The sequence below is a fragment of the Siniperca chuatsi genome, linkage group LG5 (genome assembly GCF_020085105.1).
Source record: "Siniperca chuatsi isolate FFG_IHB_CAS linkage group LG5, ASM2008510v1, whole genome shotgun sequence".
NCBI lineage: Eukaryota > Metazoa > Chordata > Actinopteri > Centrarchiformes > Sinipercidae > Siniperca > Siniperca chuatsi.
This window is the reverse complement of record NC_058046.1, coordinates 14,370,008-14,396,647: the sequence shown is the minus strand read 5'-3', so window position 1 is coordinate 14,396,647 and position 26,640 is coordinate 14,370,008. Positions and strand designations below refer to the sequence as shown.

General features: G+C 40.3%; 1 protein-coding gene and 1 long non-coding RNA gene across 5 annotated transcripts; one reads left to right on the top strand and one right to left on the bottom strand.

Annotated features, from left to right (window-relative positions):
- The first annotated feature begins 660 nt into the window (after positions 1–660).
- On the top strand, positions 661–26,344 carry LOC122876965 (anthrax toxin receptor 1-like). 4 transcript variants are annotated; one of them, XM_044197989.1, is made up of 19 exons: positions 672–1,196; positions 4,111–4,182; positions 4,293–4,364; positions 4,947–5,028; positions 5,185–5,218; positions 5,899–5,978; positions 6,642–6,710; positions 7,308–7,388; positions 8,311–8,371; positions 9,230–9,328; positions 12,505–12,574; positions 12,673–12,751; positions 13,068–13,163; positions 14,708–14,749; positions 15,719–15,814; positions 16,475–16,642; positions 17,536–17,616; positions 18,238–18,352; positions 24,389–24,525. In XM_044197989.1, exons 1-18 carry the CDS (start codon positions 1,015–1,017, stop codon positions 18,301–18,303), a joined length of 1,530 nt encoding a protein of 509 aa, XP_044053924.1. In that variant the 5' UTR covers positions 672–1,014; the 3' UTR covers positions 18,304–18,352; positions 24,389–24,525. The 4 variants fall into 4 exon arrangements, with proteins under 4 accessions (XP_044053922.1, XP_044053924.1, XP_044053921.1 ...); XM_044197987.1 differs by lacking the exon at positions 18,238–18,352 and having other exon boundaries at positions 661–798; positions 24,389–26,344; XM_044197986.1 differs by lacking the exon at positions 18,238–18,352 and having other exon boundaries at positions 24,389–26,344.
- On the bottom strand, positions 1,677–5,018 carry LOC122876972. The gene is made up of 3 exons (XR_006378165.1): positions 4,923–5,018; positions 4,253–4,419; positions 1,677–2,963 (listed from the first exon to the last, which is right to left on the bottom strand). It is a non-coding gene; the product is annotated as an uncharacterized LOC122876972 (long non-coding RNA).
- Positions 26,345–26,640: the final 296 nt, after the last annotated feature.

Sequence of the window (26,640 nt, the reverse complement as noted above, 5' to 3'; positions counted from 1 at the left end):
AGCAGGAAAAAACATTCTTAGGCCCATGCACAGTTTATACAAAAAACACTCAGAATATTGAACAAAAAGCCTACAAGGTATTATCACTACTGTTTACAAACTCCTGCTTAAAGTACAAAATTACCCACAATCTTGAGCTTAGAGCATCAGCCAATAGGAACTTCCCAGTGATGTCATTTTAAGAGACTTACAGTGATCACAGCAATGACATAAATCACATAGGACCAAGCATTAAAGGAACTAAAGAGATATAGTTCATCTAGTTTCTGTGTTTCCAGTATTCTTTTCCCCATGTCTGTACATAGAGGCGATCAATTTTTAAGAAGCATCCTTCAATATAAAGCAATCCAACACCACAACAAGATAACAGCCTCAAAAATTAAATTAGAGAGTCAACACCTTGACACAGTTTCCCTGAAAACGTAACATAATAGGCTTCATAAAGGTAGTTTTTATTGCAGTTTCACAGTATTCGGGGTCACTGAGTTTATATTTAAAATGGTCTAGTGGTTCAAAAGCAGCCACCAGCCACTTATCACCACCAGGAGGCAGGACAACCCAGCAGATTCTGGTGTTTCCACTTTATTGTCTTCATCACTCTCATCCTCGCCAGAGAGAGAGAGAGAGACTGTAAAATACAAAGAGAGTTTTGCAAACTCTTAGACATCCAGGATCTGAGGATCTCTCTGTTGCATGGCCTTGTCATTAACAAAAAGCAGCAAGAGTGGAAGGTTGTGGAGCTCGTCTCATCCTTGTGCATGCTGTGTCGGACCCAGTGATGAGAGGGTCCCAACAACAGTGAGACCCACAACACTCACGCTTTCTCTCACCCCTCCACTTTAACCTCTGAGTTACACTCACTGCTCTCCTTTGGATTATTGCTTTTTTTGATGCTGAATCCTATGTAGGATCGAAAGAAGAATCTGCAAGGAGGATTAACTTTGCAGCTTGTTTTTTCTTTTTCTTTCCAACTTTTTCTCCACTGAAGTTGGTTATATTCATCATCTCATCTGTATGAGATTTTCTTCAGCTGGAATAATGCCTTTGTGCTGGAGTAGAAGCTCCTGGTTTCCAGTGGTGTTTGGTGCTGCGCTCGTTGTTCTTACTGCTGGTAATGCTGGACCCAACCAGGACAGGAGGCAGGCTGGGTCGTCCTCGTGCTTTGGAGGCTTTGATCTTTACTTTGTTTTGGACAAGTGAGTTACCTGGCACACATTACCTGACACACTTAGAGGAGATGGATGAATAGGATTGTTTCTGTTGACAAGTGAAAGTCATTCATGTTAAAGTCTATGAGAAATATTAGTTAATCCATCAGAGACTGAATTTGGAATTTTGTTATCTTGCATTGTGTTTATCTCCAGTGACTGAGCTTGACTTGAATATTCCACCTGTCTCTGCTGATGGCCTTAAAAAAGGTATCATGACATATTACTTTATGCATTATAATTAAAGCATATTAATGCATAAAGTAAATATGCATTATTTTATGTTGTTCTTGTGCTTTTCCCATCATGGTCTGCCAAAATGTTTTCATGTCATCACCATTTCTGTCATCATTATGCCCCCTGGTGTCATTTCATGCAGGAAAATGGATGGATGGACTGATGATGCATTGCTCTGATAGGCCTCGATCTACATTTCAGCTTGGTATATGTCTACAGATGGTAATGATTAGTGGTGTGTTACCCCATTCATCAGTCAGCTGCAGGCTGCACAGACTATAAGCAGTATAGGTGACTGTTGTGTTCATCCTCATAACATAACATAACACATACTGTGTGGGCAGTTTTTATCCAGAATTGGTCACCAGTAAGTGCATAAATAACCTGCATCATTATATTTATAACATAGTCAGTGTCTCTCAAGTAGGACACAGGATGTTTGGACTTCCTGCAAAGTCATTTGGATACATGGGTCTTGATTTAGAAACAGTTTCCATGTTTATCTAGCCTGGTTTTTGGTGAGCTCTGCATTTCCCTTCAGCCACATTGAACGTTTATCTGATCATGTCAATAACACTTTGATGAGGCATGATATGGTCCCTTTAATTTCTTATCATTTTTGCAGATATCTGGATGATATACATGTTGTATTTGTAAGTAAAACTTTCATTTCCATGCTCTACAAATTTAGATAAACAGGAATTGAGCAATCTCGTCAGCAAAGCCAGTCAAGTGAAAACAGTTTAAGGTTCTCAAAAAGGGTCATTGTCATACATGAGCAGTGTTTACCTGAGTTTTCCCGACTGGGATTCGTAAGAAAAACACTTCATACTATAGATAAATATGCACACAGCTCCTCTGGCACTGACAATTAACTTACCAAGGCTGTTGCCTTTGGACTACAACAGAGAACTTACCTTATGACATTTGTGTTTTGTAAACCTGGCTTAAAACTACTTGTTTTTGTTAAAAAGCCTAAATGTTTGCCAACTAGGTCAACAACAAATGTATCATCCAGCTCAACTCGTAATTTTTCTTATCTGGAAGATGGGATCGGAGGATTGCAGTCTGCCATCTCCCTCTCTCCGTCACTCTCCTTTCAGAGATGGTGTTGGATTTTCCAGTTGTCCTACAGTACATGTCAGTGCCAACTCCGGGCACACTGCTGTTTCTCTGAGAGGAAATTAGGCAATTGATTGTGTGTAATAGAGAGTAATTGTTAGCATGAGCAATGTTTTAACAACATAGATTTATATTACATGTGTGACGTCACAGTATTTATTGTCGGGCATCAATTCACTGCATTAGCTGTTCCTTTTCCTGTCTTTTCTCCAGGCGGGATCTTAGCTCGCTCCGCTGCCTTTTAGCAGTGATGTCCTCCACCTGCCCTCACTGTCCTCTTGCAGTATCTGGCTGATCTTTCTTCTCCTCTCTTCTCTCTTCTCCGTGTCTGCACTGCTCTTTCTCCATTCCGTCCAGATGTTCCAATGTTTCAGCCTGTTGGCTGGGCTGTTTGTGCTGGGTCATGGTAACAATGGAAAAATAGGTGTTTTGAGATATGTGTGGGGTTATAAAAACACAGTTTAAAGGAAAGACATTTTGATAATCATCAATACTGATACATGTAAGCTTGCACACTGTTCTTTATTAACCTGATACAACTGTTTATTGATATCTACAGATAATTCGATAATTAGATTAGATCAAATAACTGAGAAGCTTTTCTCCTCCTAAATCTTTAATCCCTTTGTCTTTGTTTCCTAACTACAACAGAGTAGGATACAGAGGACCTTGTGGCCGTTGCCATACAATCCAATAAAAACATCAAGTAAAAATGTGAATAGCACCAGCTCAGTTTTGAGTTCATTAGCAAAGACGGAATAGAGTGCAAGACGATTAAAATCCACATTGACCTAGTTGTGATCACAGAGCTGGTTGCATGGAGGCTTAATGAGGATACATTCATCTGACTCCAATAACACTGATATAATTGCAGGTGCATTAAAAAGATGTTAACTGTAATGTGAGGAGTACAACATCATTGCTACTCCTCAGAGTAAACCAGCTGTGCTGCCCAAAACATTTACTCATGCAGAACTATTTTGCAGGCTCTTTCTATTCTACTATTCCCTTCAGAAGTCTATTCCATATATGGATTACTGGCACAAGGTGTCAGGGGACGTCGACTGCAAAGAGATGAAAAATGACTACTTGGGACACAAAACTACTATAAAGACACGCTAAAGGACCACAGAGACGCAAAATGACCACCAAACAACTACAAAGAGAAACAAAACTATAAAGAAACACAAAATGACCACAAGGAGACACAAAACGACTACAAAGAGAACCACAAAGACTACAAACATACACATAATGAGTACAAAGAGATGCAAAACAACTACAAAGAAACACAAAACAACTACAAAGACACGCATCATTTGTAGTAATTTTGTGTCTCTTTTAGTCTTGGGGTCTTGCTCCTATGTAAAAGGGGTTGGGGGGCTTTTAAATGTCTGTGCCCACTGGCCCAATTGTCTCAAAACGTCTATGGTCTATTGTTAATTTGACAACACCTAAACACAGAGAACAGGTCATGTAGTTTAGATGCACAGCCGTGGTTGAAAAAGACATCCTCACATTCATTTGGCTTGTCTCTTCTCAGATCTGGGAGTGTGCAGAATCACTGGACCGAAATCTACCACTTTGTTGAACATTTAGCTCATAAATTCATAAGGTAAAAAAAAAATCACAATTGTGTCATCAAGTGTCTGTGGGAAAACATGTAAAAAGAAATGATTACTGACCTAACAGAGTATATTTTTTCCCCTCTTCTCCTTGCCCCAGTCCACAGTTGCGGATGTCCTTCATTGTGTTTTCCACTGAGGGAAGGATCTTAATGAGCCTGACAGAAGACAGGTGGGTGCAGATCCCCTCAAAACAGCTTTTAATCCTTTGCTTTTCTTTCATCCAGCTGAAAGGAACAAGTGTAATACCAGATGTGGACACAAGTCACACACTTGATCCCTCTGAATGTTGATGACAAAGAAGAGATTCTAGACAGATACTTTCCCTCACTGTGATCTGTCTATAATGTCGTCGGTCTGGACAACTACTTCATTGTGTGGTTTTTGACACATTGTGGGCAGTTTATGTGTCTAATCTTTCCTCAGCAGAGTGTCTCAGCAGCCACAAAACCTTTTCACTGTTTCACTGCTTCCCTCATATCTTATTCTACAAAGGGCTCATTTCCTGTCTATCTGCGTGACAGTTTCTCGAGCCAATACACACCAATACTGTTTCAATTCATTCATCTGTTACACATTGCTGGTGTTTTCTGCAAATGCTGCCCTTATGGAAAGTATTACTCTGTTACCACACCTCGCAGTGTCTGGTTTAACTCAAAAGTATGCTCACAAATTAATCTGACAAAATAAATATGTTCAATTAGATTAGATTATCAACAATGTGGATTACCTCGTTTTATGTATATCTGCTCAGGGAACACATTCGCAAAGGTCTAGAAGAGCTCCAGAGGGTTCTTCCAGGGGGAGACACCTTCATGCATGAGGGCATCCTGAGAGTGAGTCTCCAACTCCCAGTTGGCATCTGCTTTATCTCTACTCTGGCTCTAGAACAAACACCACATGGTCCAGAGAGCTAAATGGAGTACCGTTATTATCTGAATGCTACCAGAAAAATAGTCTAATAGTTCATACCAGCTTTGCTTTTTTCACAGGCTAGTGAGCAGATTTACTACGGAAACACTGAAGGTGTGTATTACTTTTCTTTGCTTAGATAGGCAAACACAGTAAATTGTTTCTAGCATATGGTAAGCCAGTTTTTACAAGTAACTAAGTATAAACCAGAACCTTTTTGAATGTATGATTGATTGTCTATTTCTGTGTGTGAGGAAAGTATTTGCATTAAGTCAGCAGTTCCCAAAAAGCAGGACGCCAAAGGGGGTCACAGGATATATCTGAGGGGTTGTGAGAGGATTAAAAATGTAGGGGAAAATAACTATAGTATTTTTCTGTTGCACGAAATTGCAGCTGACATTTATGTCTTTCTAATTTTGAAAAACTGGATGGTTTTACCACTTCAGGCCTACAAAGGATTCAAATTAAACAACCTGCTCACAGTTCAAGGAAATTAAGGTTTTGAAGTTGACTTGCCAAAGCGGGTGGGATCCACTGCGTTAAGTGACAGTTTGGATTTGCTCCTTGATTTGGAATTAACTTTGTGACAGCTCAAAACGAGTGTGTTCAATTCTTAATAGGAGGCCTTCAGGGATGCAATTCAAAATTGTGCGGTTTAGATTACAATAAATTAGACTGTGAGCTATCAGAAAAACGATTAGATTTTGCATTACTATAAAATGCATGGTTATTTTCAGGAGGATAAGATAAATGTGAAATTGCAGCAGGAGTGAGCAAGTTCATTCTGTCTGCAGGTTATCGCACTGCCAGTGTTATCATAGCTCTGACAGATGGAGAGCTGCATGAGGATCTTTTCTACTACGCTGAGAGAGAGGTGAGAGAGATGAAGAGATGTTAAATGGGTCACACAAATTATAACCAGGTGAAACATGTGAAGCATCTGATGGATCACATCAAACACTGCCACCCAATACATCACCACTTTGATCCTCTTCCTTTGGTCGGGAAAAATGGGGTCAGAGCGTCTGTCAGATTTATACATGCGAGCCCAGTTGTTTTCCTCACATCTGCACTGGGCTCTAATGATTTATTTGCTCCTCAGACCATTCAGGCACTACAGGTAAAGGCGTGCAAAAGCCTGAGGCTTTAATCAGCTTCGCGTGCCCTCAGACACATGTTGATGGCAGGGATGAAATGAGGCTGATGTTCATGTTCCTGGAAATGTTGACAGCTGACAACCTTAGGTTGTCATTTACTGTCCACAGGCATTACTACTTGGAAATGAAATATTTGGCTTGTGTGTTTTGTTTGGCATTCAGGAATCTGTGTGACATTTCTATTGTTCTATGACGTCTGAATCATATTATTCACTGGGAACATGGTGTTGCCCAACTTCTTGTAAACTCTTCTTAGAGGCCAGACAAACACAAGCCTTTTTTGACTGTTTTTGGATGATGTTATGAAATGCAGAGGTGTAATTGAACCCATGTGCTGAGCTTCTTCCTGTTTTTGCCGTGAATCTGTGCATACCTGACAGGCCAACCGCTCCCGAAGTCTGGGTGCCTCAGTTTACTGTGTGGGGGTGAAGGACTTCAATGAGACACAGGTGTGTTTTTCTTTTACTAGATTTTAATCTGTACCTTAATGTCTGATGACATCTAAGCTTCAAGGAGTGAAATGGATAGTAAGATTGTAAATTTTAAGCTTTGTAAATCAAACTATATTTTAAAACCAGTGTTTTTAAGTAGTTATAAAGTGCTTTACATTACTTAAAGGCACAGTTCAATCCAATTAAAAACATTCTGCAACTTATATCAGTCAGAACTATTTATACAACTACCAAACACATAGCAAATTTGCCCTCATGCTGCCAAATCTCTTCCCAGCGAACTGAAGTGAATGTGGCTTCAGAGTTCGAACAAGGACATGAGATCAAATGTCTCTAAACAATTTATACAGCATTATCCAAGTGTTTGGTAGCCTAATGATTACAGTGTCAGTCAACAAGCCTTTTTTCCTCCATGTACTGTGAAAATAGTTTTAGTTGTCTTCTAAAACAAGGAAATTAGTTAATATTGTTGGTTGTGTTCATATGAGCCACTCCTGTAATTAGTTATGCTGTAAGGTTAACTAATTCTGCGTCTTGGATGAATAAGTGTGCAGTTCTTACAGTTGTGATTGCAATAACTTGTTTCCTCTCTAGCTGGCAAAGATTGCTGATAGTAAGGACCATGTCTTCCCTGTAAATGATGGATTTGAGGCCTTGCAGGGGGTCATTGACTCGGTAAGCATTTCAGTTCTGCCCACAAAAATATTCAATCAGCACTCACGTTGAATACATGACAGTATCAGTTACATTGAGGACTGGTAGACAGTTGAAAAGTAACATGTCTTAGAGGTCCGCAGGAAATCATCTTGCTTTAATGAACTTCAGGTAATCGCTCCCATCACTTCTTCTTTAATCCATCTACACACTGATCAAATAGCAAAAAGGAAACAAGACAAAATAGGTTTAAAGCACGATACGTTTTTCCGTTCATGTAGCCCGGCCAGAAACAGAATTCCAGGAAAGCCTGCTGCAACTGTGACTTTCCTGCTTTTGATCATCACGGCTGACGTCTGGTCAACCATGATCAAAGTGTATGCTGTATCTCTTAAGACCTACCTCAATGGAGTTGACTTAAATTGTTGTATTTGCTAACTCGAGAAATGAAAAACAGTTTGTCATGAAGGGGCTGTTGTCACTGGGATACCAGGTTTGTTGAGCAGAGTTAAAGGTCAGGCAGCTAACTGTCATCTGGAGCACATTAACAGCAAACTGAAAGCTGTTGCTTCTTATTCATGTGAGCGGGGCAGTGGGTCATGAATCAGTCTTCTTCATCTTCAGGGTTACATATGGTATGTTCCTGGAGAGCAGCGGGTAAAGATTAATCTGCGAATGAGAATAAATGGAAACTTCAAGCCCAGAGACCTCAGTGCCAAAATGTTAATTAATAGGCACATAAAAGTCATGGCTGTGGCTAAAACCAGTTGTTCAGTATAGAAGTGAATAGATTACCACAGACAGACACTGTAAGCAGAGGCTATTTTTAAAAGTCTCCTTGTTCGTGCGTTTAAGAATTATCCAACATTTGAGATGTGCTGGCTGGTTGCTGAAAAGTGTAGCATTAATGAGCTGTCTAATGCTTTTCTCCTTATCTCCTCAGATCCTGAAGAAGTCCTGTATCGAGATTCTGGCAGCAGAGCCCTCTAGTATCTGTGCAGGAGGTAAGACAAGATCTACCTCCCGTTCATCCTCATCAGGCCACTCAATTAATGAAATCAGACAGAAGCACATCTTAGTTGACCCTATGTGATTTAACCCTTGTTGGCACTGGCTTCCTGCTGTATGTGTAAAACTAATAATAATTACAAAATCAAAAAAAGTTTTTTTTTAAAATTAAAACCCAATATGTAGAAGTGGCAAAACATTGTTATTATCAAAAATAAGGAAATATTTTGTGATTTATATGTCATCTCATACAGGAACATATATTTGCCTAAAAGTCTTTACACAAAGAAATGCACAGTAGGTTATCTTACATACAATAGTGACATTACCTATGTCAATTTGAACCCAGAGTGGTTGACCTCCCTGATGTCTTATGAACAAACTGTTACAAAACTCCAATAACATAAATTACAACAGACTAATTTGGAATTTGTGAGAGGATAGTGCTGCATATAAAGTTCTGTCAGCACCAGATATAGATATAGAGTAGATGAAAATCCATTGTATTTAACCATGGAGCCACAACTGGAGCCTCCGAGACCCCAAACAGTATTATGCCAACATAGGCTGGCAACACAATGCTAGTCAGTCCATTGTTTTACACAGAACACCATGTTAGTAATTGTAAGAAAGTTTTATGGTGGCATACTTCTTTCTGTGAACAAAATCTCTTTCTCTCACTGAAGGCATTTCAAGTCAGTAACACTGTGACGAGACAATAGTGGTTGAGAGCGTCACATAATGTTCTAACATGATGAGAAGTTTGGGTGTTACTTTGAACCACAAATCAAACTTATGGTACATTTATTTAAAATTCTTGAGGTGACGTTTTGTATTCTCCTCTCCTCACTCAGAGTCCTTCCAAGTGGTGGTGAGAGGAAATGGATTCCTCCACGCCCGCAATGTCGATAAGGTCCTGTGCAGCTTCCGCATCAACGACACCCTTACTAAGAGTGAGTGAATCACTGAACATCTCTTCACTGACCCTGATTAACTACATGCACTGTTTCATCACACATGAGTGTTTTAACTGAGTACACATTGACTCAAAGCATCAAAGCTGATTGGTCAGTTCATTTACAGTCAAAACAGCTGGAACAAACAGATGAGTGTGTAGGCCATTGTAAAATTCATCTGAATTACACTTAGCCGAGCCTCCCAAAAGTTAAACAGCAAGTCAGCCGCACAGCTGGAATCCTCTATGATCAAACAAGCAGCCATGCTGGTGTTACTGGTATCATGGCTTTCTGTTTTAAACAACCTACAGGGTAATTTTACTGCTTGGAAAGGAGCCAGAAACAAGAGATAAAGGAGAATGAGTACCACACATCAGGCAAAAGGAGGGAGATACCTTGAGTTTCCCCATGGTCTTTACTGGTGGCTTACAGTAATAGTTGTTAAAACCACTTCCCACCAGCCATGCCACAGAAGCTGCAGGGGGTGCTGATCTAATTACAAAGTAAGATATTCACCAGCACTGAGGTCCAAACAAAATGTCTGCTCCTTTGAGGGAGGAGTGGTGAACAGATGTGTTTCTTTTCTAACCTGATGGCATGTTCATATCAGTGCATCTCACTTGATCTGTCAGTCAACTGGAGTTCATTGTTCAACTCCTTGCCTGAGGATCTCACTTTTATCTTATGGCTTTTTCTTATGGTATTTGTTGTAACTATTTAAATGATTTTATCCTGTTTTGTATCTTATTGACTCTAATTATTATTGTAAAGCACTTTGTGACTTTGTTTTTGAAAGGTGCTATATAAAGTGATCTGTTTTGAAGTTTCATGTTGCATGTTGGTTAACCATCTTTTCCGCTTTCTCATGTATATACTGTATATAGTATGCATGATAGCACACATTCAATACTTATTAGCAAACGTTAACAATTCCTCAGAGTCATAACTGTTTCTGCATGATACAACATCCAACTTCCTGCAGACAAACAGCGGACATGGAAACAATTTCAGAAAAATTATCTCCTTATGTCAAACCCATTAAACTTGCATACTCCTCCTCCAGATTCATTCACTTCTCTAGATTGTTTACACACAGTCCTCTGGAGCTTGTTTACTTCACATCAGGGGTAAACTTTAAATGAAAATAATTAGGCCACAGTTAGCTCGCCTGGAGATAAATATGTGATTGGATATAAGGAAAACCATTTCTCTTCTTTCTAATGCATCTCTCCTCAGTGACTACCAACTTCCAGCCCTCTGCATACTTTGCAGATATGGTGAAATGGTGAAAAAGAAAGTAGCAATGTATGTTTAACTGCATGTGTTGAGCAGATGAATCGATGTTTGAGTTTGAGTCTCCAGGAAAAAGTAGCAGCAAATACAGTCAGGCTGGGATTTGGCAGGTCTTGCCCTAAGCTATCCATTGTTTTGGTGACAGATGTTGCAACTTTGGAGCCATGGACAGTATTGAACTGTGTGAATAATGGGAGACAACACTTCTTTAAAGAAAGAAACATTTTGGGGAATACATTTATTTGCATTCCTGCAGAGTGTAAGATAGGAAGATCGATACCACTCTCATGTCTGTACGCTAAATATGAACCTACAGCCAGCAGCTGGTTAGCTTAGCTTAGCACAAAGACTTAAAACAGCGGGAAATACAAAAACTAAAATGTAAAAACATCAATTTGTGGCTTTTACTTTTTCACGGTGCCAACAAGACTCCAGGAAGGTAAAACCACAATTGGTCATTTTTACACTAATTTTCTTGTACGGATTAAACAAACGAGATATAAAAATCCGAATAGTTGAACTATTCTGTATATAATGTATATATAATGTCATCTGTATATAATGTCCATAGTACCACTTGAAAAATATTTTCATAATATCCTGCATTTATGCACATATTTTATATCCTGCACTTGCTAATTGCACTTCTGGTTAGACCTAAACTGCATTTTGTTGCCTTGTACTTGTACATGTGTAATGACAATAAAGTTGAATCTAATCTAATCTATTCCTTCAAATACGATTTTAGCTAGCTCTGATAAATTCAAATATTTTCTGTAAATTTCTTCAACAACTCAAAGATGCTGCTGTTTTCACATAATCTTCTGTAAACTGACCTTGTCGACAGTCCGTACCAGTGATTAGTCATCATCTTAAAGCAATAATTCAAATAATTTACTGGTTAAAGTTGATCTCTGGGCACAGGACTACACCTCACAGTAAAACATGACCTCTCTCTACACTTGGGGAATAAATAGTCCAATAAAATACTATGACATGGACTCGGGATGTTTGCCAGCAAATTTATCCTCAAGGAATTTAAACAGTAGAAATATGCAGAATCAGGTCCGGTCAGCTTTTTACTGGACTTTCGGATGTAATTTGTCGTTTATAAGGCTCTCAGTCCTTTTTGTCATGCTTTAATAGTGTAAGGCCATTCTGAGTGCAAGGTGGGTGCAGAGATGAACTCTGAGTGGGACCATATCTGGGCCAGTTTGTATTGGCGCTGAGCTGTTTTTGGAAGCCCCCCCCCCCTCCATCCTGCATGGTGTTTCAAGAAAAGAGCAGCGACCCATGCGGCTGCTTGTGTTGATTTCCTCAGTTCTGGGGTATGCGCTCCCCCTGCCAGGATAAACAGACAGGCTTGGGCGACGATGCTTGTTGTTGGAGCTGCTTTCCTAAAAGCCAGCTGGACAAGGAGAAGACCTAGATTTGCCTGAAAAACAAAAGCTGTGGTGGAATAGTTGGTATTGGTGTCTCTGAGAGGGATACAGATGTCTTCAGACAGTAGGCAACAAAGCACTTGTTTTGAAGAAATGCTCCTCTCAGACAGTTTGTTAATCAAGTTACAAAAGAAAGATGAGACATCATTTAACTTCTGTGATAATGTGCATGGTTTCCCCTCTCTTATTGCCCAATACCTATTGAATTAAAATGAAGTCATGTGGCGTTATTCAGTCAATAAACTAATCTTACTGTAATCAGGCTAAACAATGACATAGTCTGAAAGGTGATTCAGTTCATGATTTGAGGTTAAAGCCTCCTGGTTCGGGAGCTTTATATGTCAGTGAATACCACTGGCTGTTACCACAAGACAAGACTGGAATGTTCGGCTGATTGTTTTGCTGTTTTCAATGACCCCTTTCCCTCTTCTTCTCTAGTGGTGAAGCCTTTGATTGTGGAAGATACATATCTTCTCTGCCCTGCACCAGTGCTCCAAGATGAGGGGATGTAAGTCCTGCAGTTTATTTCAATAAATGTGAGGTTTCATATGACACCATCTACTCTGTTTCCGCATAAATGACAGCCGAGACATTTTTCTTTTCCAGGGCAGCAAACCTTTATGTCAGTATGAACGAAGGTCTCAGTTTCATCTCCAGTTCGGTCACCATTACCACTGTGGGCTGTGTGAGTACAATATAATGTACCAGCATTTAGCTTCAAAACTATATTCTTTTGGGTAATTGTGCATTTTATTGTGCACTGTAAAAAAACAGGCTAGCACTAACAATAGATAACAAATTAAAGAAGATGTCTAAATGATGGATGCATATTAATTTAAGTATTTCAGCAGCATCAGCAGAATCACAGTCTTCATGTACTGATTCCATGGAAGATGAAACCAAAAGAGCCTCTTTCCCACACAAAGCATTAAGCCTAGAGAAGTGGTTTACATCTTTGTAGTGCTCTACATATTTAGTCTGTGTTGACGTGTCTGTCTCAGTCTGATGGGACCATCCTGGCCATAGCTCTTCTCATCCTGATGCTGCTCTTGGTCTTGGCTCTCCTCTGGTGGTTCTGGCCTCTCTGCTGCACTGTGGTGAGTTTTCTAAAACACTAATGCCATCATAACATGCACACATACTGCTTTACAGATAGCTTCTGGTCTACTCTTTTCAGATTATAGATGGCTTCAAACACTTTTGGAATGCTGTGATGTTGTTTGCAGACAATAAGACAGATAGAAATGTCTTTTCCAGATTTGTCTCGTCTGGCTAACGCCCCCCTTATTAACCCAAAAAACATTCCCATGGTGAGAAGGTTAGGGTCTATGAGTCAATAAGGGCGTATGACCCTTTTGGATCCCTGCAGCTGAATTTAGTCTACAACCAGAAGAGGTCAAGGCCACCAGGTGAACGTGTGTTTAAGTAATTGTGCTGCTGTTGAAATAATTAGCGTTTCCAGAGGTCACAGCAGGTGACCTCCGAGTCTCACCTCTCAACTTCCTCAGTATATTCACTGAAAGACCTAAACTGGTAAGACTTAGCAAACTCTTCCATCGGTAATAGGGCTGAATACTTAGAATTTCCAGCTAGTGGTGTGGAAACAAAAACTCAAATAGGCTGTTTTGGGTAGAGAGTTTTAGAAGCAAGATAACTCACCAGAAATAAAAAGTTTCATGAAGAGTATTTTTATGACAGTCATCTGCTCTGGATACAGTAAAAAGAGGAAATGCGCCTGGAAAAACATATATCTGTGCCACTATTTAGACAGTGGTGAAACTGAGAGCATCACAATATTTCAACAAACGTTCTTATTATGAGCCACTTATTGTCAAAATCTGTATTTCTCCTTTTAAATGAACAGCATAGTGTCTCTTCAAAACCCAATGTTTCCAGTGCTGGAAACACTGGAACGTTGAGAACTGCCAGCGATGTCAAGCTTTTACAACATGGCTGTCCCTCCCTTTACTTTTTTTCTGTTCTTTGTCCATTAAGTTGCAAATTCAAGACTGTGCAGCAAGTCTGTTTGGGAAAGTGATGCTAGGTTACCATGGGGAATCGTTTTGTGTTCCAGGATTTGGAGAAGCAAGGAGGAAAATGACAAATAAGAATCAGAATCACTTAATTTGCCAAGTGCATTAAATGTAGAAGTAACTGTCTTTATTACACTGGTGAAAAAACACACCGACAGCTCATGCTGTGACATACATACAGAAAAAGACACAAGGCACAAGAGGGGACAAGACATAGACTAAGACATAGACTTCTTTCTATGTGCAATCATGCAGTGTAGTGGCTGTACAACATACTCAAACAAAAAACAAAAGGTTTAAATACTATAAATCTTTATGGATGGAGCCTGTTACTCTTCCCTTCTCCTAAACAACAACCACAGGCCAAAAAATCTGGTTAGCAGATTTCTAGGTCAGTGCAAGAAGTGTTACCCATTGCTCTTGTAAAGTAGTAGAGACTTAGAGGAAAAAACAATTCCTCAGCCACATGTTGTTGTGTAACCATCTTGTTGCACATAGAAAACACATTGCTGTGACATGCAGATTATATAAAAATCTATTTTGATGTGTTGTGACTTTTGTTGCCCCCCCCCCCCCCTCTCATGCAATCTTTTTTTTCCTCCCCACAGATCATCCATGAACCCCCACCACCAGTTGCGGAGGAGAGTTCGGTAGGAGCTGCACCGTCTGCACTGTTTCTTATGATTATTATCATTAATTAAGATTCAGACAGCTGCCAGTGTCTAGGTTGTGTAATTGTTCACTTTATTCTGGCATTTTAAACCTCAATGACCATGCAACATCATTCACTCGCTTTCTGGCACAACACTATGATTTCACCCATTTAGTAAGTCATCAAATCTGATGTGGGTTAACGCCCTCTTAGAATAACAATGAAATCCTGACTTTACTGTGTTTGGTTTTTTTTTTTTCCTTCTCTTGTTTTAAAGATGACATTTTTTGTTTTCAAGACTTCAATTGATGTTTTTCAAATCACTTCCTCTGGAACTCTGTTGGATCTTCATGGAATATAATAACATTATTTCACATGAATTTGATCAACAATTTCATGTTATTAAAACACATTCTGACTTCCCAGAATCACAATGCAATAACAGCAAGCTAACACAGGACTGTGGGACACATCAGGCTGCACTTATTTGCGCCAATTAAACTGAAAATTAGGTTTAACTGGTGAATTTATTCCAAAAACAGACTCCAGTGACAACCATGGCCTCAAAGACAACTTTCAGCCTTCATTATGTCTTCCTCTGTCTGACATCCTGGTTGATTATGAGTCAGACAGGGTGTATTAAAGAGCTGAAACATCACAAGTTTGGCCAGTGGGATTTGTAATTTCCTCTGATCTGACTACCAGCACTGAGGGAACAAAAATAAGGGTTTGGAGTGGGCAGGGCACACAGAGAGATATTTACTTCAGATAGACTGCCTGGTGACCAGTGAGAGGACATTTATACCAGGTAGCTCCCAGGTGTTCATTTGGTATGTATACTTTATGTAGAAACTGTGAAAGGTTCATTTACCCTTTTACTGTCCCTTAATTGTAGCTGGTTTGCCTGTCAAATGGCTCATTAATAAATGTATCACAATAAAATCTACTTCCTGTCACTCTCCCACAGGATGATGAAGACTTTGATGCCCCTAAGAAGAAATGGCCGACTGTGGATGCCTCCTACTACGGAGGAAGAGGAGTTGGGGGAATCAAAAGGATGGAGGTGAGATCAAATAAATCTCAGGTCAAGTCAGTTTATTTATATAGCACATTTAAAAACCACAGGAGTTGAGCCAAAGTGCTTTCCAGTCGAGGCAAATGGGTTCGAATCTGCCTCAATACAGGTACAAAAAGGCAGTAATACATAATCTAATACAATAATGCAATAGCACAGAGACGACAAGACTAAAAATGGAAACCTAAGACAACTAACATGATAAAATCAGAATAAATAAAAAAATAAAAAAGGAAGTTAGGAGAAATAGAATAAACAACAGATTAAAACGCAGTAAGAGGACTTTAGAAATAAGTTAAGAGGGGACTTAACAAAAACCATGGGGCAGCCTCAGACTGAACTAAAAGCATGAGAAAAATGTGGGTCTTTAAATTTGATGTAAAATTGTCAGTGGTGGAACAGGACTTAATGTGGGATGGGTGCCTATTCCAGAGCCTGGAAGCAGCAACAGAGAAAGTTTGGTCACCTTTAGTTTTAGGCATGAGTGAGAGAGTGAGAGGAGTTGTTGTGAGGATGACCTAAGTGACCTGGGGGCAGAATATGGTCATAAGTCAACCACACCACTTCCAGAAAGTTCAAATAACACTAGAGCTCTCAGTCAAACTCACTTTAATTTCAGCTACAACTCTCCATACTCTCCATTATTAGGTTCGCTGGGGTGAGAAAGGGTCCACCGAAGAAGGAGCAAAGCTGGAGAAGGCCAAAAATGCCAAAGTGAAGATGCCTGAGCAGGAGTATGTGCCGCCCCCCACGCGGGTTCTCAATAACGGCATGACCAAACCCCCGGGGCCACGCAAGTGGTACTCACCCATCAAGGTACAGTACCAACAAAAGCAGCCAGGAGGAAACTGTCTGGGAAATGTATTTGGTCTGCAGATGCTCGTTCAAATCTCATTGTTGACAACAACTAAAAAAAGCGAACATATAGGAATTATGAGTTTCAACTGTTCAACATAAAAAATAAGACATTTGTGAGATTTGTGAGATATGTGTTCAACATGTCTGTGAATATAGCTCAGCTTACATTTAATGAATTAAGAATAATTAAGAGCATTCCCGATTGTTTAATATCTCTGCTGGGACAAAACGCTTTCTTTAGCTGTTAGCATGTGTACTGCATACAGGACAGCTACAACAACATCTGTTACAAATTACTCCATGTTAATCTGGCTGAGGATATGTAAGTAATAGCATTATTAAAATGCCGTAGTGAAAGTAGCATGAGATGTGTTATGGTAATAATGCTTAGGTGACTACTGGCACACAGTCCCTTCCTCCAGGGCCCACATGGGGTTAAAGGAGTTGTTCTGAAGCCTTCCCAGTCAGCGGGGGATTGCTAATAGAAACCAGACTCCTGCTGGACTGACCTCCAGGGAGCAGGGCTGCACAGCCAGCAGTTTTGTGAAGAAAAACAGCTGTATTTTCTGCCCTTATCCTTAAAGTATTTGCTGTTTAAAAACTATGAAGACTCAGTTCACAATGAACTGAAACCATTTCAGGGTGTCACTGTGAAATGGCTGTAGGAATTGGATGGTACTGGTCATTTCATTGCAGCTCGAGCTAGGTGCACAGTGTGGAACTGTGTTTTTGAGTGGCCAGGAGAGAAAACAAAAAGGTTGATTGTCAATAGAAAAGAGCTGTTGTTTTATCCTTAAATAAATTTAAGATTACTGTCATTTCAAAGTTTGATTTCTTCTCTGTTCCCATAGAGCAAACTGGATGCATTGTGGGTACTTTTAAGAAAAGGCTACGACCGTGTGTCTGTAATGAGACCTCATCCGGGTGACAAGGTAAGAATAACTCAGATACACAGGTTGGCTGTGCATTAGCATTTGGCAAGGATGAGATTCTTGTGTATCTGGAAATGTTGAGAAAATTAACCAGCTGTGAGCAATGAAGTGTGCACAGAGAGACTCATGGGAAAACTTGTGGTGAGTTAGGATTTAGACTGCAGCGTCTAGCTACAGTACAATGCAATGTAAAGAGGTCTGGGGAAGTCATTATAAAAAGGCAAATGTAATTCCTCAAAGGCCAGCTGTAGGGGTGGGGGGGATAACTGTGCGATGACCTCTACTGTTGGCAGCTGACATGTAGTCTGAGACTGTGGGATCTACAAGTGTTGAAAAAAATGAGTCTGAGAGAAGTCTGCATATGATAATCCCTCACCCGACAGAGTTTATGTAATGCTTCATCTTTCCCTGAGTAAGAAATGTTGATCTAAGAGCAGCATCAAAGCCAAATTACCCTCAAAGTTAGAAAAAATCTTTTTCTTTTCTGTTTTTGTGTAATTTATAGTATATCAAGTTTGCATCAGTTGAATGTACAAACAAGAGAGACAGTGATGTCTGCTGTTAAAACACAGGCCTTTGTTCATAGTCTGGGCATGAGCTGATATGTTTATTTTCACGAAGCTGTATAGGGTGGCACACAGCTATTTTGACACTCAAGTCTTAGAGGAAGCTGAATTTGGAGGATGAAACGATGCTCATGTGGCCATGACTTAAGAATGCCATCACCATCATCAAGGTGAGAAGGAATAACAGGGGGCCAGTGTCCAGGGGTAAAATGTGTTTTATTTGAAACTTGTGGTGAAGATACCAACTATAGGCTGAAGTGTAAAAATGTGTATTCATTTATGCAATAAAATGTTTCCATCTGATGCGATGGTGCAGCCATCAAAATATAAATATTTCACTCAGTGCAAGCATCATATAGCTACAAGTGATATGTTGCAACAAGCTGACAGAATGCCATACAATCATACAGGGTTTTTAAGAAGTCTGACAGTTCATAATTTTAAAGCGTTTATGGACCAGCAGACAACACATCTCACTAACAGAAAATCAGAATTCGTTAAGAATTCCCTCAATCGAACGTTGGTGCTGAAACTCCGCCCATGTGACGTAATGTGCCTTTGACGCAAGCCTATTCCACATCCTGAAAGAGAACTTGAGAGGACACCAACAACACACATTTATTAGTGACAGGCGGATTACTAGTAACAATAATTTTACTCACATATTGTAACACGCGTCAAGCAAAAAAAACAAGGATATTCATTAAAAACCAACAGAAACAGGCATTGTTAATCACATTTAGAGGCTGATAAAATGTGTCCCATCCGCAGCCTTTCACACGTATCAGTGGCGTATCAGTCCCTCCGGCAAGCGGAACAGGAATTGTGGGGAAAGAGAAGGGGACCAGAAATGGTGAAACAAAAAAATATGATTTATTGAAGCTTCACCGCATCATTGGAGCGTTGAAAAAAAGTTGACGCCAGCTTAACTCTGATTTGTAGCGTGTCGTGTGTCAGGCGTTAGTTTGTAGCTTCATGTCTCTGGCTTCCATTGAAAATGACTTGTAGCCTGTTGCTTTGTCACCGGTAGTCTAAACACACCATAATGCAACACACTGACACTCTCTACCCAAACATAACAGCACTCCGCAGAGACTATGAGGGCCTTTAGTCAAAGTTCAATGACTGTAAAAATTAAAATGACCTCCACAGTGAGCAAAGTCTGAGACCTGGAAGCAAGCTGGAGAAGGAGGAAATAAATGTCATACTCCAAGGCGAGGATGTCTTGCAAAATTGAATTCTGGAGCACAATTTCCACAGTGCAGAAGGGACTGACGAAGGGACAAAGATGACAAAGCAGACGAATGTCTGTGACGTGGCTGTCAAGTGCAAAGTGGAGATGGTGGAGGCCATGGGAAGAGGCAAACAAGACTTCATGTCAGAGCCTCATGTCTACTGTGCAGCAATAAAAAGCACTGAAGAGCAGAGCAGGAGAGAGGACTTCCTCAAGGTTCACGCATTCTGGGAGATGAAGGTGAAGGGAAGCCCTCACCATGACAAAGATAAAAAAGGACATGAGCATCTCAAATGAAATCTTTTTGAAGTCACGTGAAAGTGAAGAATCACTTGAGCACAAAAATGAACACCTCCCAGAGGAGAACATGTTTCCACAGAAGCTGTCCACGAGTCCAATGGCCTTGAAGGCAGAGCAGGAGAGCTTGGAGCAGCACACAGATAGCATGAAAGAAGACGAGAATGTCAGTGATTTGTCGGACCGGTCCGAGGAGCAAGAGGGGGAGGACATGTGCCAAGCCCTACTAAATGAACTTCAGCACCTTTAAACAATGATTAATGAACAGAAGGATGTGAAAAAGTATTGAGGTTTGAGGCACAACAACATGTTATGTTACACAATCTAAAAGACCCAAAGGCAGGACACAGCAAGAGGGAGAACTGGATTGTTAGTTCAAACAGTTTTTATTGTAATTGTGACAAAAGATCACTGGTAGGGGAATGCTCCTCCTGAGCGGGTGAGGAAGGTGTAGTCCGTTGGAGCCAGTGGGGAAACTTTCCGTCGCGGCCCGTGGAGGACCAGCAAGGCTCAGAGGGCGGAGCCGGTGAAAGAATGTTCTGGAGAAGGCTCGGGTAGCCTGGTAGGCAGAGCAGGAAAGGCAGCTGGACAGGAGACTGCAGAGATCATGTAAACCACGATGGCTGGGATCACCGGCAGGAAGTAAATCGCAATGGTGCACTGAGACGATCTGGCGCTGGTTGTATGGTAGAGCCGGGTAGATATACTGTGAGGCTTGACTGGGTGATGAACATCAGGTGTGCCGGTGATCAGCAACCGGAGGGAAAACAGGAGCGTCCCGCCCAAGCTAGTACACACACACATACACACACACTGAGAGACAAACAGAGGACTGACAATGAACACAGGGAGGGCAGAGCTGCACTAAAGTACCCAAGGATAGAGGAGAGATGTGGCTAAACTATGACACAACAATCTCGCCAAGAAGATTAGGTCACAGAAAGATCTGGGCGAGTTATAAGTTATGAGTTTTAAGGAAGCAAATGAAAAAATATCAGATGATGACCTTGAAGAGCAGGCGGAACACAGTAAACACAGCAATAATAATAATAATAATAATAATAAATAAAATAAATCCTTCAAAATAGAAAGAAAGGTGTATATAATAATAATAATAATAATAATAATAATTCATTAATCCATCAAAAACAAATGAATGCCTCTCTAGTGTTTCATTCCAAATGAGATCACACATTTGTCTCCTGCTTTGTCTTCACACACCATTCATGTATAGTTTTTTTGTGTGTTTTGCGTGCTCATTTTAGTAATCATGCTCTTTATTAATTTTAGAATTTTAACCTAATCCAATGTAAAGCAGTATGGTATGCTTCGGCAAATGGTTAGCAGTTAAGTATGTATACTTAAGTATAAATTCTGGTTCTGGTATGGTCTGGTATGATAACAACAAGTCGTTACATTGCGAAAATAATGGTTTGCCTACGACTTAAACTTTGGCATCTTTTCAGACTGATCTAATGAACCCTTGTTTATTTGTCAATCAGTCAGCAAGGCTGCTTCCAGGTAACATGCAGTGCAGTTAGATACTGAGGAAATGCACTGACAGTCTAGCAATATGCTTTGTTTATGTAGAGGAGCTTGGGAAGCTACACCTGTAACCTAATCAGTTTAAAAGGTGAACCAATCTTCGAGGTGGGCTAGCTCACCTTACTACACACACAGTCAAACAACGTCACCAGCTCTGGAATTATATTAAGAGGGTCACATTTCTTGCTTTTTTCCAGCACAGTAAGTACAGCACACCATTGTGTAATTAGCTGTGTATGAGTGAGTCCTCCTCACTTTAAAGCTCCTCATTAGTGCAACGGGGGAAAACTTTGCGCTAGTATCCTTCATGATTTGCAGTTCTGGTTGCAATTAAGAGTCTCTTGTCAAAGCCTTGCTTTTATAACTTCCCCTAAATGAATAGCAGTGGTGGGAGGGAGGAGGCCAGTTGATCCTACTGCCTGCCTGAGAGAAACCCAAGTCAGGTTCCTGTAACGTGTCATATATTTCTGAGCCTCTAAAAACTGCTGTGTTTTTAGTAATTAGTAAAGGAATCAAACACGGGACACAACATAGATAAAAACTCAGCATCAGACATCTTAAAACACTTTGCAATCACATATACAGTATTTCCCTCAGTACTGACTGATTTGTAGGTCAGCTGTAACTATGATACAGTACAGGAGTCCAACAGACATTAAGATCCATGATATTCGCTGTCCCTCAGGCACTAAAGGAATAAAAATATAGGTTGAGTGTATTTTTCCATCCTTGCCGTATGTATGACATGCAACATTTTGCCTGGTTTTGTCTCAGAGGTCATTTCGCCCTCATTTGGTAAATGAGAGGTACAGAGCAGTGCTGTCATCCCTTATCAGTCCACTGCAACTCCCTGATCCCCTCAGTGCAGCTGCTCCTGGGGTGTAGCTTGTTTCTGGAATATGATAGTCTCTTTTGCATGACCTCACTTTGGTTTGGATCGGGAGAGAGTGGTGGCAGGTTATTTTGTCCAGTGGAGTAGAGCATACACATAATTGCCCATAACTAAAGCTGTGTTTAAGAATTATAGCATATGTTGAGGTTTGTTGACATTAAAACGCAGTCATGTGGGTGTATGTGGCTTCTATAAGTGAGAGTCACAGTACCATCTGTTGTAGCCGTCAGTCTATGTGATTTGTAACAGAAAGCAAGGGACATTTTTATATCTTAGACTTATTCAGCTGTCAAAGCAGGGGATTTGTGTATTTTGTCAAAGAAATCAGGTTTAGAAAGTTCTTTAAATAAGGATGTCATTTTCCAAGCTTCAGATATGAAACTATACGTTTGACCACACAGGCATATTGAGAAACAAACACAGCAGTTGATAAATATTATATTCATTACAACCAGTTGTCTGAATGTGAATGACAAATTAGATCGTAGGTCCTACATAACATTTCAGAAAATATCTGAAAACATTTTTTTATAATTCATATCAGCTTTGGTCTGGGTTTTTAAGACGAGTTTAGTATGTTTGGCGTAAATAAACATGGTTCTACTCTATCACTGCTAACATATGGAGCCACAAAACTGACAAAATACAGTAAAACTTTATCAGAGAAGTGAATAATATAACTGAATACATGGGCTCCATAAATACACAGATAAATCATACTAGTTAAATAACTAAAATAGACTTTTAAAAGAAATGCAAAGCTTACTTTTCATTTAACCTCCAATCTGTTTATCCTTTTTATTTACCATCAGTTGACAAAATAAATAAATCCATTTCACTCATCTTTACTGGCTCATTTGTTAGTGTACCTGTGAACTTCTAATTTTAGCTAGCTGACTCCCTATGTTCCCAGGGTCATATGTCAAAGGGCTGTAAGTAAGGGCTATCTTTGCAGTTCAAATTGCAAAAGAATGGAGGGAGATGGATGTTTCAAATGCAGTTTGAATGGTAAAAATCTGTTCAGCCACTGGAGATATCAATGGAAAGTCAAGAAAACTGTCATGCCCGTAAATTTGAGGGCATAGCTTTCAAGGAGTAACATCAGTAAGCTATAAGCTATAGGTGAGTGATTTCAACATATTGATACAGTGAAACATACATTGAACATTTGACCTAGGGAAAAAACATTGCTGAGAACCCTTTGAAAGGTCTCCTTAATGTGAAGGTGTAGTCCCTCATTCGTCCAGGAGTGTTCTATCGTAGAAAAGGTTTCAGTCGTAGTCATCTGGACACTGTTTTCAGAATCAAGACGTTTCGGCTCCCATCCGGAAAACCCCTCTTTGAACAGAAATGGTGGTCTGAGATTCAATCTGCCCAAAGTCTACCACAGTGTATTAGCACCTTGGTCACGCCACTCACATGCTAATCAGGTACTTAACAGTGATGAGGGAGGTGCAGCCAGAAAACAATAGGCCTGATTACTGATTACTGGGCCATCATGAAAACAATTAGGTCAGTTTCAGGTGAAACTAGCTAATCAACAGATACTCAGGTAGACTCCTTCCTGAGGACAGGGCTTATGTAACACAGAGTAGCTTAAATTTCTGAGTTCCCGTGCCATTTTTTCACAATTGAGAATGACTTCCGGATGGGAGCCGAAACGTCTTGATTCTGAAAACAGTGTCCAGATGACTACGACTGAAACCTTTTCTACGTCTCCTTAATGTGTCATATGCAACATAGGTACACTCCTTGTTAGAGTTAGCTTGTCAGATAAAATGCTTTACGATGTTATAAGAGTTTAAACAGTAATGCCACAGCAGTGTGCCGTACAGTATATGGATAATTAACATTACGTGCGCAGGCTGTCGAAGTTTTATGAACAGATTTAGCTTCAGCTATAGGTAGCTAGCTAAAAAAGCTGGTGCTTAGTGTGTTTAGCCACCAGACTGTGTCCGAAGATTTACTTTTTGCCATTTTATTCGAGTGTCTGAATTGAGTGTAAATTTTATTCACAATATAATGCCCTCGAAAATCCCCACAATGGAATGAAAAAGGTACCCTACCCACCCATCTCATATAGGCTATACATAATAAAAATGGAAATGTTGTGTGGGGAAAATAGGCATTTGAGAAGGACAGCAGAAACAGAAAATACATCTCAGTTGTTGTTCATACAGTGTGTTGTTTATCATCACTTTATGTTCCTCTAAAATCTGCTCTGTTGTCAAATTTCAGGGCAGATGCATGAACTTCACCCGCATAAAGTCTCCCCTTCCTCACTACCCACACTACAACCACCACCCATCTCCTATCTACAACCCTCCCAGCAGGAGTCCACCTCCACCGCAGTGCAACCTCCCACCGACCCCCGGCAGCCCTCCATCATCTCCATCATTCTCCTCCTCCACCCTTCCACCGCTGCCTCCAACACATCCTCCTACCTCCACCACTCCCTCCCCTCCCATCACGCCTCCCCCTTACACGCCACCTCCCAACCGGGCTCTTCCTCTTACCACCCTGCACATACCTGCGCCGCCAGCGTTCCCACCCACCCCTCCACCCTCTGCCTCCCCGACCGGTTCCCTGCCTTCTCTTCCTCCTTTGGGACCTCCTCCGGGACGAGCCCCTCCACCTGCCCGTGCACCACCTCGCCCTGGCCTGTAGAGCTCTGGCAGCAGACGGGAGAGAGTTTAAAAGGATTTAAAAAGGCAACTCACCAGCCCCACCAGCAATCAGTACATGACCATCCTTGATTGCACCTGCAAGCGAGGACATGAGTGCCTCGTGCCACGCTCAGTGGGCTGTGGCCTTTCTGCCTTGTGAAGTGGTGCAGTGATGCCTTGTTTTCAGCTATTTGTTTACAGTGACTTTTGTACACATTTAGCCCAACAGTGCAATTGCTCTAATGCTTGAATTACACAGACATTCCCTACAAATGAGGTAATGCAGGCCGGCTCAAAAACATTTGCCTCTGTGGTCCTCAGAGCTGCTTCAGGCCCTGTTGTCCCCTCCATGAGCACACAAGATTGGATGAATCCTGACCAAGCAGGGGAACAATAGCTTGTACTAATGCCTCTGTACGTAGGCTCTAAACAAGGAGCACAATCGTGTTTAAAATGGTCATGACACTAAAGTATGTGCTTGTGTAACATTCTTATCTTTCCTGATAATAGATAAAAGATATTGCAAATGTTCCACATACAGCAGATTTAGAAGAATCTGAAAATCCCCGTTTGTGTACTCTTGAATGTTGAGCAATTGCATGCAATAGCGTTTGAGTCAGCATTTTTGTTCTTTTTTATAATGTTTCTACCTTGTTTTATACAACATAAATACATTTTTTATTTGTACTTTTATTGTGGAGTAGACCACATTTTAGAGTTTTAATTTTTGAGGTTAGAAAAACAATCATTGCTGATAAACACATGTACAGTAAGCGTATTGCAATGCAACGTCTGTGAACTTGTTCTTGCAACTTTTGACTCCCATGCCGTATTAAACCAGACTAATGTGAGTCACAGCTGGCTTATTTTTTGTACACATCAGAGTAAACAATAAATTGGGATATAGACACAAAATTATCCCTATTACTATGACCGACCTGACCAAGATGACTGCAGTCACTGCTATAGTTGCATATGCTCTGTCTATCAATATGTGGACAAAAATATGTCAGAGTCAGGGAAAAACAATATGTGTAAATAATCATTTTGATATAACCATGTGTGCGCGTGTGTGTGTCAGAAAGAAAGAGACCAGTCTACTGTATGTATTCATGACAGCCAGTCTCACAGTAGACTGACCTCAGTCAGTATGCTAGTTTTATCAGCTTAAACAAAAATGATCTGTTTGGTTGTTTTTTGCACAAGATGCTTTCAGTTCCTCAAAGCATGGAACATGATAAAAGCATGTTGTTTCATGGGTCATATAAAGTTCAGTGTAGATTAAAAGAAGATTCAAAGGTTGATATGAAGCTGTTCTTTGTTGGTATTCAGAGGAGTCTCAGCAGAATGCAGTGCAGATTGCGAGCTCATCTTTAGCAGTCAGAGAGGATCTTTCACTGAAAGTCTTATATAAATGTCCTGGCAAAACTGAACAGACAGTATGTAACTTTCCACCAATACAGTATGTATATACCTATGTTTGTTTAATTCAAAATGAAAGTAAACAATTTAAGTGTATTAAATTGGACTTCTTGTCTGTCTGTATTTTTCTTCAAATACAATTACTGACCTGTAAACCATTGGGATTTACCTCCTGATAATGTGAAAACAGCCACTGAGCCATACTTTGCTCTCTAAGCTTTCATCAAAAGCCTGTAAAGACTTGAATAGGTTTACCGTCATATTCCCTTAAGTCACTTTTTATCCTTTTCCACACTCTACAGAATGTCTCCCACATGCCATGTATTCCACAGCATGTTAAGATAACGCTATTCTGTAACAGTCTAATTGAATGTACAACTTTTAATCCTATTTTCTTTCATT

What these genes read in the sequence shown, in the direction of transcription:
- LOC122876965 (XM_044197986.1), top strand. Translation starts at nt 1,015, where the DNA reads ATGAGATTTTCTTCAGCTGGAATAATGCCTTTGTGCTGGAGTAGAAGC. An exon ending in GTGCTCCAAGATGAGGGGAT is followed by an intron (nt 12,575 to 12,672) that starts GTAAGTCCTGCA and finishes TTTCTTTTCCAG; the next exon opens with GGCAGCAAACCTTTATGTCA. An exon ending in GGCCTCTCTGCTGCACTGTG is followed by an intron (nt 13,164 to 14,707) that starts GTGAGTTTTCTA and finishes TCCTCCCCACAG; the next exon opens with ATCATCCATGAACCCCCACC.